We start from the raw sequence: 14,111 nt of genomic DNA on the forward strand, positions 1-14,111 counted from the left end.
CAAGTTTTGTGTTTTTGTGATAATGGTAGCCACGGCAACTTGCATCTCTGCAAGTCGATGGCTGAGCTTACCTTTATGCGTATCTAAGCGGCAGGAAAAAAACAGACAAGTAGTTTAAAGATGCACATTGAATCCCCTCATTTAGTTTAAATGTGCAAATTTAATATGCTATCATGGTGCAGGCATAGAGACAGAACAATCAGGGAGAAAAGAAGAGAAAATGTAAAAAAGTAAGGTGGAGGAAAAAGTGAGAAAAGTCAACAGGTAGAGCCTATTTGTTTGCATGTGTGTGTGGCAGGGGTAATTCCTTTCGGATGGAAGCACTAAGTTGATGAGGCTTCCACTGCAGCCGGCCAGAGGATGAGATTATCGACCATCCAGAGTCGGGCTGCGGTATTGATTCCAGGTCAAAGTCTGGGAGGGAGAGTGAGGGGAGAGAGGAAGAGGAGGTGGAGAAGTTAGACCGAAAGGAAGATACTGGAGGAGGAAAATGGGGGACAATGCCAGGATGAGGATACAGACATCAGGTCATGACTTTTGTTCCTCTACTTTTTGAAAGTTTATTTATTTTTGTCTTGCTCCTGTTCTTGATTACACACGATAAGGTATCTTACCAGGTTACCATAAATTATATAATCTTCAAATAATTTTTTTTTTTTACAATATTTTCACTCGTTTCTATTGCAGTCTTCTTTTAAAAACACTCTGCAACTTTGTACTCAAAATGTCTAAAACGTAATTTACAGAGCTGTTATTGCAGCACAAATAGAGTAACTGCTGATGGCCAATTAAAACCATGCATGTCCAAATTTTCAACTTTTTGCTGCATAGCGTATTATTGTTGGTGTTGCTGTTGCAATAACCACCAGCAGACAATATTGCGGCACACATATATGCAGCAGCTCCTCTTTATTACTGTGTTTGTGTTTTTTACTAATGCTTGTTTTGGGCTGTAATGTTATGGTGTACCTAGTTTACAACAACTCTTCCTAAAAATCAGCAAAACATGCAATCACCTCTTGACTGTGAGCAGATACCAGCAGAGATCATCAGAAAGAGGAGATCAGTTTAGGTTACTAAGTTTAGGCTACTATCCCTGAAGAAAGACAGCAGCGGCGGCAGTGGGAAAGGTGAAAGCAGAAGCAGAGGTAGGCGAGCAGGGCTACAATAAAAACTAAAGACTCCAAACCGCACCACTGCTCCTGACCATCCTTCTCGTAAATGTGCAATCCATTTCCAACCAGATGCATGGGCTTTGACTGAGTGTAACATTGCAGCAACGCCCAAAGAACCGCTGCATCCTGATTCTCTCTGAGACATGGCTGAACCACAACATTCCTGATACCGCCATCGGACTCAGGCCACTCAGTGCACGCAGGACATCTGACACTGCTCAGATTGACCTTCAAACACCACATGCACATTTGCAGTGGGTTTAAGAGGTGAAAAACAATAATCCAGATGACATTTTGCTCTCATAGCACGTAGATCTTTCCTCCCTGGCAGAATGACTTACTCTACTTTTACAGTACATTTAGCGATTTAGCGAGTAATCTATTCCGATGGATCTGTTGCTATTCTTCGATAATTCTGAGTGGGTAAATAGCTTTATCTGTCCAAACACCACATGAAGACAGGAGGCAGACTTTGTATATATAAATAATACATGTGTATAAAAAATCTTTGGTGCATGGACACAACTGTCATGGACATCGTTATTCCGATGTTGTTTTGCACAGCGGTGTAATAATAGAAATTGCCCCCAATGGCAGATTGAATTGCATGGTGAAAGCCAGACTTATAGGGAACCCAAATAAACATCTATTATATTGTGCAATCAATATTTAAAAACGATAAGTTAAAGAAAAAACTGCCCTGTCTAGTTCAACTAAAATGATTTAAATTTTTTCAACAAAAAAAAAAGGATCAAGTATTTCCTTTGTGCGTTGAGAACATTCTCCTCGTTATTAAAGCTAAATAAACCATTAAAATACATTGTATTATCTGATAAATGCAATGATGAAAACAGGGTTGTATTTCAGACCTAATGAAAATTTTTTGACATACATGGTTTTCACGTTGACATAGTGCTCTGTGTCTGTGGAATTATTCCAAACAATTATTTCATCCATCTATGATGACGATATATAATCTGAAGGAGCTATGAGTAGAAAATGACAAACATGACAACAAAATTATTTAAATGTTAAGATTTTGTGTCAATGTCCGCTCTCCTTTGTGCACCGTTTATTTTAATTTATTCTTTTTCTTACGCTAAAAAAAAACCATAATTAATCTCAATCTCTCTCTCTCTAAATCTCAATTTGACGAGAAAAACTTTTTGTCATGCCTTTTAAAGAACTGCTTCATCAAATCCCTTTATACATAAATAAGGCACAAAAAAGTTAAAATAAAGTGAGAATTGTAAGAATATACAATTATTTTGCAAAAAGTGGGAAGAGAGGCAAGTGGCAGCTCAGAGAGCGAAATAACAAGGCAAGGTAACGAAGGAGCAGCATGGCGAAGGAAGAGAGAGAAAATGAGATAGGGAGAGAGAGAGAGAAATTATAAGGAGGAAGAAGGATGAGGAAGGGTAGGTGTTGGGGGGAGGAAGGGGGGGACGGGGGGTGAGGAGCATTTGAGGATTCATCTCTTGCTGGATAATTCCCAGGAGGATCTCTCTCCAACACTTGAAAGCTGTGAAGTGTGCGGTTCTGCTCATACTCCTCCTGGTAATTGGAAGAGGAGCGGAGGGAAGGGAGGGAGGGAGAGAGGAGAGGGAGAGGAAAGGAGGGTCAGGTAAAGGAGGGAGATATGGAGGTAAGAAAAGAAAAGGAGAGGAAAGGAGGAGGGTGGCTGAAGGAGGTAAAGACAGAAGAAAAGGAGGAGAGGTAAAACTAACGAGGGGGTTAGGAGGAAGGAAGAGAAAAAAAGAAGCACCTGACTTGTGCCATCTTTCTTTCTTCTAGCTCTCATTCTTTTTTTATTTCCACCTGGCTTATATCTGTTTTATTTTTGCTCATTAGCTCACTCCTCTTTATTCTCTCTCTCTCTATCACTGTCCTCCCTCCCTTCCCTCCCTTTGCCGGCGTTGGCGTGTCTGTGGTTGCAGGCGGCTTCTGAAACATGGCCGCAGGCGTTTAATCATTGATGGAGTTTTTTCTTCCATGCAGGCAGGCCAGCGGGCAGCCCCGACTCACTCACATGCGTCAGGACCTGCTGATTCACTCTCTGGGGCCTCCGAGCACGCATACACACACACACTCGCACACACATGCAGGCTCACACGTGCACACAGGCACGACTACAAAGGCAAACAGAGATGCACACACACACACACACACACACACACACACCTAAGCGTAGCACACTGAAGACACAGATAAAATGCAGCCTGAATGTGTGTGCGGCTATCCACATGTGTGCCTGTCTAGTTTATCCCACCAGGGACTGAGAGGCCCAATCAGCAGCAGAGAGCCCAAATAAAAGCAGCGAAGATAAAAGCAATTTATTTGACCAGAACAAGAAGACAAAAACGTGTTTGCATTGGCTCCAGGGCTGCACGCCACATATGTCTCTGCAGCTTTATACATCCTTCTGCTAGACTCGGTAAACAGCTGGCTCTGTTGTTCTTAAAAAAGTAAATACACTTATATACTGTATGCTCTTCCAGTATTGTTCTGCTCTGTATTTACTTTATTCCTGTCCCTCAACTATATGGAGCAGGACTTCTTCACAGTTTGCACGTAAGGTGCAATTCTCTACTCTTTAGCCATGCTCATGGTGTGACTCTAGAAATGGTCTAATTCAGACAGACATATCTCAGCAACTGTTGGGTGAATTGCCATGCAATGTTGCACATACATTAAAGGGCTAGTTCAGATCTTCTGAAGTGGGGTTATATGAGGCACTTATCCATAGTCAGTGTATTACACACACTAGATGTCAGTCAGCACGTCCCCAGCTTGGACTACCATCAGGGAAGTGAAGAAATGTACTGCTGTGGATGGGGTTAGCAACAAAACATATTTTAACCTGCTAACAAAGTTTCACCTAAAATAAAATCAATTGTACGCTATATCAAGAATGTCTTCACTGCTTTAACCTGCTGTCAGACATTGATTTCGATAGGGAAATTGAAGCAATTAATCTGCTCATATAACTACCATTTGTATCGAAAACTAACCAATAACGGCTTCCACACAGAAAGGGCTGCCTGTGGCAAGGCAAAGTGGTGAAAATATAGCATACACTTTTATTAGGTGACTCAAATGCATTTTGCTGCTGCCTCTGTCCACAGCAGCACATTGCTTAGCTTCAGTATCGGTACTCCTGTCTGCTTCTCCAGACTGGGGTGTGCCATCTATTATTGGTAATACACTAGACTATAGATAAATACCTCTTACAGCCCCACTTCAAAATATCCAAACTATTCCTTTAACCTCAGTGGACAGGAGCATTTGAGGAATATGTTTGAATGAAGTATTTTGTTCATTTTCAACAATTGTCATGTATAACCCATTTACATTACCACTACAACTACTGAGTGTTGTAGTATTCGAGATTGGTTTCGATCTCAAGACCACCGAGAAGGTGCTAGTTTTGTCTCGGTCTGTCGAGATCTCACAAAATTGAGATCTCCACGATTTAGTTAGTGTTTTAGTGCGTCCTGTACGAAGTTGATTTCAGCAGCTCCTCAGTAAAAAAATCCCACATATAGAATTTACCTCTGCAATGCCGTTGATAGATAGATATATATATATATAGATGTATATATATATATATATATTTAGGTACATGCCAACCCTGTCTACGGTTTGCATGTTCCATATGTATATAATACCAAGTGTGTCAAGCAGTGTGACACTCGCAAAGGTCTTGTCTTGGTCATGACTTGGTCTTAGTTTAGGTGCACTTGACTGCCACACTACTACTACTATAGTAATAAAAATAGTAATAACAATCATGTTTTCAGGTCCTTATACAGAATTCAATATCATGATATCTTTTCAGTGATATGATATCAAAGACCACGGTAAATGTAAATGTAAATGTCATTTTCCATAATGAAACTCTCATAATAAAAAAAAAAAGCTGATCCAAGCAAGGTCTCATATTATTAACGAAAAAGGAGGTTACTGAGAACTAGGAGGATGTGCCATCTGTGTGAGTTGTTATTTTAAGTTACCAGACAGAGCTTGTCTTCATTCATGGTCAAAACATGGTCATATCAGTTCAGCATATCCTTAAAAAAATACTGATTTTACATAGATACATGTGTTGCATAAGATGTATCTGTCGCACTGAAAATCTTTGTGTACATCCTGGTAAGGAGTATATTTTAAGTACATTTGATTATTATTCCTAATGATGGTTAGAGCTGATACAGTCTCTTCACCTTGTTATTCATCACTGCACCACATCAGAAAGTGCACAGCCCAGCAGTGAAGTCCTTTGCAGTTAGATTCTCACAGTATAGATGACAGCCTCTTGCTTTTTTTCTTGCTCAGCGCACTCCTGTTGAATTCTGCAGCAGCAGGTACAGCTCATCATTCCCCACCCCTCCCCTGTTCTCTGTCTGTCTGTCTGTCTGTCTGTCTCATCCTGATCAGAGAGGGCTTTTTTTTATTATTATTTTATTTCTCAGATGATTAAAGCCAGACCCTGTGGAGTAGAAACCCAATCTCCCTCACTCCTCCTTCCCTTCTCACACTCTTCTCCATCAAATTCACCCTCTATACTTGCCCCCTCCCCTTCCAGCCAAACAAAACTCCACCCTGAAATGGATGGATTAATGACCTCTCTCTGTCTCTCGCTCCACACACACACACGCACGCACGCGCACACACACACACACACACACACACACACACACACACACACAGACACACACCATCACCTACAGCACTGTCTGTCTGTGTGCCTCTGTGTGCTTATCTTTAGTCTTTCTGCAGGATGAATGGCTTTCTGTGCGTGCCTATATGTATAAGTGCGAGCCTACCTGTAATCTCTATTGTATTCACTGTTGCTCTGTGCTGCCTGGTGAGTCATTGTGCAGGAGCCGTCCAGTGCGTTACATCTTAGAGAAGAAAGCGCACATACAAAATAGTCTGCAGTGGTTATGTGATTGCTTCCATTAAAGTGATTATGCAATCAACAGCAGCAAGACTGGCGGGAGGCAGACAGACAGTCAGACAGACAGACAGATGGGGATGTAGACGTGGAATGCATACACACACACACACACACACACACAGCACTCAGGCAGGCAGGGGGAATTTCTCTCTTGTTAATAATCATTATGAAACGGCTTCACGTGGAGCGCTTGCCTCTCTGCGCTCAGCATGACGGCAGGTCTGTCCCAGCAAAATCCCAACGCACACGCTTACACGCTCATTCTCCTTTCTTTCCTCCACTTCTTCCTCCTCCTCCATCCCTGAAAATATTTACCAAACCCCAGGGGCTTCCAGCAGACACCCCTCTCTGTGCCTCCCTCTCCTTGTACCGAGTTGAGTCTGGGTTTGGTGAGTCGCAGGCTCCAGCGCAGGCCTGCATCAGTGCTTGTTTTTACCAAAGCAAACAAATGGAAAAGGAGAGCGAGGTAGACAGAGCGCGGTGCCCAGCTGGGATGGTGCGCAGTATGGCAACAGGGACTTAGTTACAGATCTCCTTTCTTCTTCTTTGCTTTACATCTCAATGTTTTACCTCTAATCACTCGCTGTCAGTACAGTTCTCTGTGTTTTTCAGCACATCTTGGTGATGGCCACTCTGTTGATCTTACTTTCACAGTCTTCCTATCTCCAATGTCTAGAGACATTGACATTTCATAACAGTCAGTGCATTTACATGATGTTAGAAAAAGTCAAATTGTTTTAGTCCGACTAAAACTGGACTTTTTACATACATGCAAATACGTTTGTCCAAATAAATTTGTACTTGGTCAGATTTCCCAAAGTCGAACTAAAACAACATGTGGTTGGCGGTTTATTTACTAGTTCATGTATACGCCTCAACCAGACCTGAACTGGCCGAGACGCTCTGCATATGCTCCATAGTCGCATACGCACCAGGCTTTGATGTATAAAAAAAAGGGGAAAAGAAAAGTAAAAAAAAAAAAAAAAAACAAGACTAAGGTATCAACCGCACCAACAAATTATCCATATTTTTACTGTTCAACATACAACCTGCTTTCTGCTTGATAACTTGTTTGGTATGTTGGTCAAACGGAAGAAGGTCAAATAGCAACTAGCTGAAAGGAAGCATAATGTCACCTACTGTGGCCGAGTGGGACATACTTCCATTAATAAATCGATTCTCCCCTGGTGTTTGTATACTGGGACAAGGACAGTAGTCCAGTTAAATGGCCTCACTGAGCTCTAGCCAGAGATTTAACTGTGCTTGTAAATGTACTTAGTAAGTTGAAAGTCCCACTTTTCATTACCTGCCCTCTGTTTTCTTTTCCTTCTTTTAGCCAAGAAAGCACCGGACGGCTCAGTGATCGCCAACGGCTACTGCGACTTCTGCCTTGGAGGCTCAAAGAAGACTGGCTGTCCTGAAGACCTTATCTCCTGTGCGGACTGTGGACGCTCAGGTAGGGCACCGCTGAAGGGGATGATTGGCAGGAGGAAGGCGGTCCTCTGTTGATGCACAGTTTTGAAGTGTTGCATTTGTTGAGTATAGATTTCGTATTTACTATATAAATAAATGCAAGTTTTGATTCCTGTTACGCTTAAAATGGATGGACCATACCAGTGTTTTTGTTGTTTTAGCCCATCTACTACAAATCATGTACAGTATCCTTATTAATAGACATCTGCTGTAATGTTTTAGATTTTCAAGGTATTTTCTCACCTTCTAAGCAGCTAGTGTTTTTTGTTTGTTTGTTTGTTTTTTTTAAATGCAGTTTGGAAAGCAATTTGCAGAGACATGAAAGTGACCCCAGCAAGCCATTTGTTTTAAATTATAGGGACACCTCACTCTATTTGTGTTTTTTAGCAGTGAGCTTAAAGGAACTGTTCATCCTAAAATCAAAAATACATATTTTTCCTCTTACCTGCAGTGCTGTTGACCTGTCCACATTGTTGTGGTGTGAGTGTTAGAAGATATTGGCCGTAGAGATGCCTTCTCTCCAATATGATGGAGCTAGATGGCACTCGGTTTGTGGTGCTCAATGTGCCAAAAAAATGCAGGAGGAAGCGTACATCTACAGCTAGCTCACCTAGCATCATTTACCTAACAAGACGTTATTAATGTTAACATGTTGCGTTGCCTGTGCAATCATACAGTTGACCAGTGTTGTTTGGTAGAAAGGAAATAGTTCTCCCATGAAACCACTTACAACAAAGACTGTGGATTATCTTGAAGAATGGGGTTAAGGTTTCTGGAAAGAGACGATGCTTTTGAGTTTTCCACATGTAGTTTCTGGCACTTTGAGCACCAAGTCACGTTTCATCTACTTCAGTTATATCAGAGACAAGGCAGACATCTCAACAGCCAATATCTCCAACATTATCAATAATGTAACTTGATAAAACAAAAAACATACATGATCTTATCCCTGTTTTGCATTCTCTTAAGTTATTCTCTGCAAGTTGATTTTCCTCCTGTATGGAAAGGTATAGAAACCCTTGGCTGCCTGAAAGGTAGAAAACACATTAAAACTTCTAAAACGATATGACATGCTTTGGAAAACAGTGGCTATAAATGTAAAATGTACTCACATCTTCTTTGCAAAAATAATTTCACTTTCCTCAAACGCTTTTTATGCTTGAGGAATTTAAATCGACTTTATAAGCTTATTTTTAAAACATCAACACCTAACAATAAGGTGCTGGCTCATATACAATATGATCCATTTCTCATGAGTGATAACACTATAAACATAGCTGGGAACAGGATTTTGTAAAATTATGTACAAAATAAAAAGAATCAAATTAATAAATCAAATTAGATAAAAAAATTTAGATATTTAACAAATTGCATGAGGCTCCCAGTATATGCAATAAACACGATGCTATATGCTCTGCAGTATGTTAGACTTGCAAAAACACTACTGCATTTTATGTCAAACTACTGTTTCCAAAGTCAGAAATGAACTTTTCACGCTCAGTCTGGCACTTGTTTTCATTTAAAGTGGTCATGTCACATTGATCACAGTGTTGTCAAACAAAAAGACATTCCTTGGCATTTAAACATGAGTGGATTTAATAAAATGTAACCTTGGTGTGACCTTCTTGTCTGACCATAACACACAAAACTGTTTGGGATCGTGTCTGCTGCACGCCTTTCAGTCCTGGCTTGTTGTACAACAACTTACTTTACAATTGTGATATAAACTTTTATATATTTCTTCTTTTTAAACCATGTGCCATGTGCTGCAAGGAGTTTAGATGAGTTTGTGAGAGAATGGTCTCTTTTAGTATGTATTTTGGTTGTGAATGGCTAACAGTAAATCTTATTAGAGTAGAGTTCAAGTATAATTTATTATTATTTTTTTTATGGTTGTATTTTTTTTCTCATTATAAATTCCTTTTGTTTTGGTTTGTGGGATGTGCTTGTATATTCTGGTTATATGTATACATGCAGAGATTGCACTGTATATGGTGCAGAATTTGTGTACTTACTACTTGATTGCATGTACTGTATACATTTTTTTCTCCATGTGTTTTTTTTTCATCTGAAAATAAAAAAGCAGAACTAAAATGATGTACGTGATTTGTAGTGAATGGGCTGCAGCATGCAAAACACTGGTATGGTCCTCTTCTTTATAACCACTCACAAAGAAGACAAATGGAGGTCGAGAACCGAGGATGACATAACATTATTTCTACTGTCGTGATCCTGGGAACACAGCAGCGCAGTACACGGGGAAAAAAAACTGTAATAACTGTAGTATAAAGAGAGATAAATTCATTTCAAATGGGAAGAGAAGTGGATAACAATGGAAAAGGACAAACTATTTTCCTGATGTACCTTCAATTTACAACCAGTATTATTGAAATTACAACATTTTTTGTAGTTCTCAAGATCAAATCAAAAGTAATTTATGGTAGATTTTATCTGATGTGACTGAAATCCTGTTGTTAAATGTTAATTTTGCCAAAATCAAGATTTTTTATTATAAATACAGGGGAAAAATGCTCATGACAATATGAAATACTGTATGAAAATGCTGTCCAAACATTCCCAAGTCATGTCATGTTCACATCTGTAACCTACCACTGCTGAATTCCTCCTCAAATATAAATAAATCACCCGTATGGAGCAAACAAGATGACAGATAGATAGAATAGGTAGATGATGGATGACTGTCCTCAAAATACAGAAAGTGATGGTGAAAAACATTGTGTGGGCGTGTGCGTGTGCGTGTGTGTGTGTGTGTGTGTGCACTCAGGCCACCCGTCCTGTCTGCAGTTCACAGTGAACATGACGGCTGCGGTGAGGACTTATCGCTGGCAGTGCATCGAGTGCAAGTCCTGCAGTCTGTGTGGCACCTCTGAGAACGACGTAGGATCTCACTTTATACTACATGTTAGCTCTGAACACATGTGGCTGCACACACACATACACAAACACACGCACACATGCATACACACACGCTGTAGCAGGTAATACTGGAAAACTTTAAAATTCATTGCTTTAATTTATGTTTTATACAATGTTTTTTGGTAGTGCAAGTTTATGGGATACAGATATTTATGCTTAAATGAATCCACTTTTTTGAACAGTGATCCAGCAGCTAATTAAGATTCACTGGCTTGTTCACAGATGCGTGTATGAAGGTTTGATCCCTCTGGCTAAAGGTTGACCACTGGGCTATTCTGCTGCCGAATTGGTCCCACAGGGATGAAACCTATTTCAACCCATGAGAAAATTTCAGAGATATACGAACCCCTGTTACACAAGGATTGTCCTATAGGGCTGCTACTGAGTCCCTTCTTCATGCCGCCTTTACATTTTTACACAGAACCAAACAACAATGGCATCATACTACTCCTGTGTGTGATTTTAAACAGCATGCTGGCAGTGCAGAATCAAAAGTGGAGTGACAGACAACAACATCTGCATCAAGAAATATACCATACAAGTCAGCCGCCCTTTCTATCACAATCAAACATCAGTGGCCGCTGTTCTTCTTCAAGTTAGCCAAGATTGGCCGGCTACGTTTATGCTTTTCTCAGTGTGCAATTGTGTGCTCATCATTAGAGGAGTATTACCCAAAAAGTCCAGTAGAGGGCTCCGCCTGTATCAGAACTAAGGTTACAATATCGTAACCTTTCTTACTACCTGCATTGCCAGTTTAAAGACAAGACAACTTGATCCCCATCAATCCACGACATTCCTGCCTCAAACAGACAGTGTTTGTCTGTTTGTGTCAAGTGTCAACCTTGAATACTTGCTGTACTTGCTGTTCTTCAATCCTGAATTGGTATTTACACAAACTGTAGTGCAGACAAAACAAAAAACAAAAATCACAGCTCAGATTATTAATGTATCTTGCCTTATGAGAGTATAGAATGATATCTGTGAAGGTCTGTTGTTGTTGATTCTCAATTTGTTACTGTCCAACAGAATAAAGTCCAGATGGTCAACAGTGATTCAAATGTATGATTGGGTTCTCAATCGCAAAAACAACCAAGGGATATGCATATCACACCTCTACCCTTTGATTTATGTTTAAACAAATCCATATCTTCAAGTACCATACACAATAAATTCATGCTCTTTCAAAACCCACAATATAACATCTGTTTTTCTGAATATTCTCCTCTGTTCCAGGACCAGCTGTTGTTCTGTGACGATTGTGACAGAGGCTACCACATGTACTGTCTGAGCCCCCCCATGTCTGAACCACCAGAGGGTACGTATAACAATGAGAAGAGTACAAGCATCATAATCAAGACATAACTCTCTAAAGCTCTCATATCAATGGCTTCTAAACCTTTATTTGGTCAGACTGCACGGCCCAAGAAAACTCATCTGAGAACATTTTTGTTTTTTACAGAATTATGTAACTGTCTGTACTGTGGGTGGGGAGACAATCACAGTGAGGAGTGTGAAACCTGCGGTCAAACAATCAGACTATCTCTGTCCTGACATTTAGGTACTGAAAATGTAGCAAGAATTTAACCCTTGGGGCTCCTTATGAATCTGCATCTCTCCGTTATGTGGGAACATCATCGTTGTGTTGGTCCTGATAGTGTGGCTACACCTGCTCAAATTTAACTCATTTCCCAACAACACATACAAGATGGCTGCCATAGGATGTTTGATGGTGTTGTCATGGAAATGAGTAGTGGGAAAGATAATCTGTTTCCATGGTAAAAGTGTCACTTGGCTGAACATACAGTCGCAGTGGCACTTGTGTTCAACACTCACTAACAGTGTCATGCTCTGCCCACACATGCAACGCTTTTGATTTACAAGAAACATTTTGAAATTCAGCAGTAGTCTGTTATTTTAGGTTTGCTCTCCAGAAAAAACCTGACTGAGCTCTCACATGGATGGTAAACATATATTTTCATACATAGTGTGTTGTGCTTAAGGTCGAGCTGAAAAGAAAAATGCCTTTTTAGCACGATTAACCCACTAAAACCTGCTTATATCTGGCTTTTTAATGTAACATCATAATCAGCATTCAAACACGGGTCAAATTCCTCTTCAGTAGTCGCAGGTATTTATCACCTCCAGCTCTGATCAGCATTGATGGAAATATAACACCCAGATGAACATGCTCATTTTAGCCCCTTTGCCAGCAAGATGTGATGGCAGGCCCCCAAAAAATGGCTGTCCGTCATCTAAGCCTGCCCACTTTCAGCAGCCCAATCAAATGCAAAGGATTTGATTTGAATCCTTTTTGTAACTGTACATCGATCAAGTATTCTAGTTCACTGGGAAATACATCCCAGTAAAAAAAAAACTAAAGACGCTCTAACTTCTATTAACTGGGACTTTATTGCTCACATAACACCTTTAGACACGTTACAGCACACTGAGAGCTGCATTTCAGCAACCATCTCAAGTTGATGTGTAATTAATGTCACAAATCCTATGCTGAAATCCAAACCAAACTAGTAGTCAAATCCCCTGCATCTACAATCCACAGGCCCAGCATGTGGTGTTTTAACATGGAGCTTTAATTTACAGTATTACTTAACGCTCTGTCTAAAATGAGGGATTAATCCACAAGGCTTTACAATAGCAGTGATTGAACTTCCGATCTGCGGGGTGCTCTCTCTCTCTCTCTGTGTGTGTGTGTGTGTGTGTGTGTGTGTGTGTGTGTGTGTGTGTGTGTGTGGTGCAGGGAGCTGGAGCTGTCATCTGTGTCTGAGACAACTGAAGGAGAAGGCCTCAGCCTACATCACCCTCACTTAATCTGCCGAGCTGCGCCTCATCCTCTCGGCCCTTCATCCTCTCCCAAACCACTTCTTCGTCGCCCCTCTCTGTGCCTCAGCTGCCCCTCCTCCTCCTCTTACTTGCCGCCACCACTTCCTTTACAATCCGTCCCGGTGACCTATGACACGACTGAGCACAGAGCATACACAGCGCTGCACCCATTCATAAACGTCTCTCTAGCGGCAAACCAACCTCCATCCCTTCGTGTCACTAACACATTCCCTGATGCTTGACCTGTACCCCCCTCCCCACCTTTTCCTGCCCTGTCTCAACAGAGGAATTCATCAGCTGGCAATAAGTTTGCTAGCGAGACACACACTCCAACCTGCCAAGGGCACTTCAGAGGCATACTACTCCACAGGAACCCTCTTAAGGGCCCTCGGAAGAGCCCTAATGATCTTCAGCTGCAACTCAGTCAAGTAGTGAGTGAGAATTAATAAGATGGATAGGTGTTAGGCCGAGGACAGGGTTTGGAAGACCCTGGATAACCATGGAGCAGTAGGTCTCAGTGTTAGCCAACTGTGAAATATACACCTAACCAAAATTTCTTTTCCTCCTTCTGTCCTGAGACGACGCTGAGACGTTGAACTCTGCTCCGCTATTTATCTGCAGGGCTCGCTGCCTTGTGCAGTTTTAAAGGGGAGTAACTTGTACAGAATTCAGACTGATTCTCTATCGACACACTCTTCAAAAACTCCCCTCACTGGCAAACAATG

The 14,111-nt window shown here is 41.0% G+C and overlaps 1 protein-coding gene across 1 annotated transcript in view; it reads left to right on the top strand.

Annotated features, from left to right (window-relative positions):
- The window catches only part of dpf1 (D4, zinc and double PHD fingers family 1), a 43,373-nt gene extending 29,673 nt beyond the window's left edge, over positions 1-13,700 (top strand). Inside the window, exons 9-12 of the mRNA XM_042487095.1 lie at positions 7,472-7,591; positions 10,394-10,506; positions 11,779-11,860; positions 13,304-13,700. Coding sequence (XP_042343029.1) covers positions 7,472-7,591; positions 10,394-10,506; positions 11,779-11,860; positions 13,304-13,374 — 386 coding nt within the window. The 3' untranslated portion in view covers positions 13,375-13,700. The remainder of the gene's footprint in view (positions 1-7,471; positions 7,592-10,393; positions 10,507-11,778; positions 11,861-13,303) is intronic.
- The last annotated feature ends 411 nt before the right edge of the window (positions 13,701-14,111 follow it).

Source organism: Plectropomus leopardus, chromosome 5 (assembly GCF_008729295.1).
Source record: "Plectropomus leopardus isolate mb chromosome 5, YSFRI_Pleo_2.0, whole genome shotgun sequence".
NCBI classification, from domain to species: Eukaryota; Metazoa; Chordata; class Actinopteri; order Perciformes; family Serranidae; genus Plectropomus; species Plectropomus leopardus.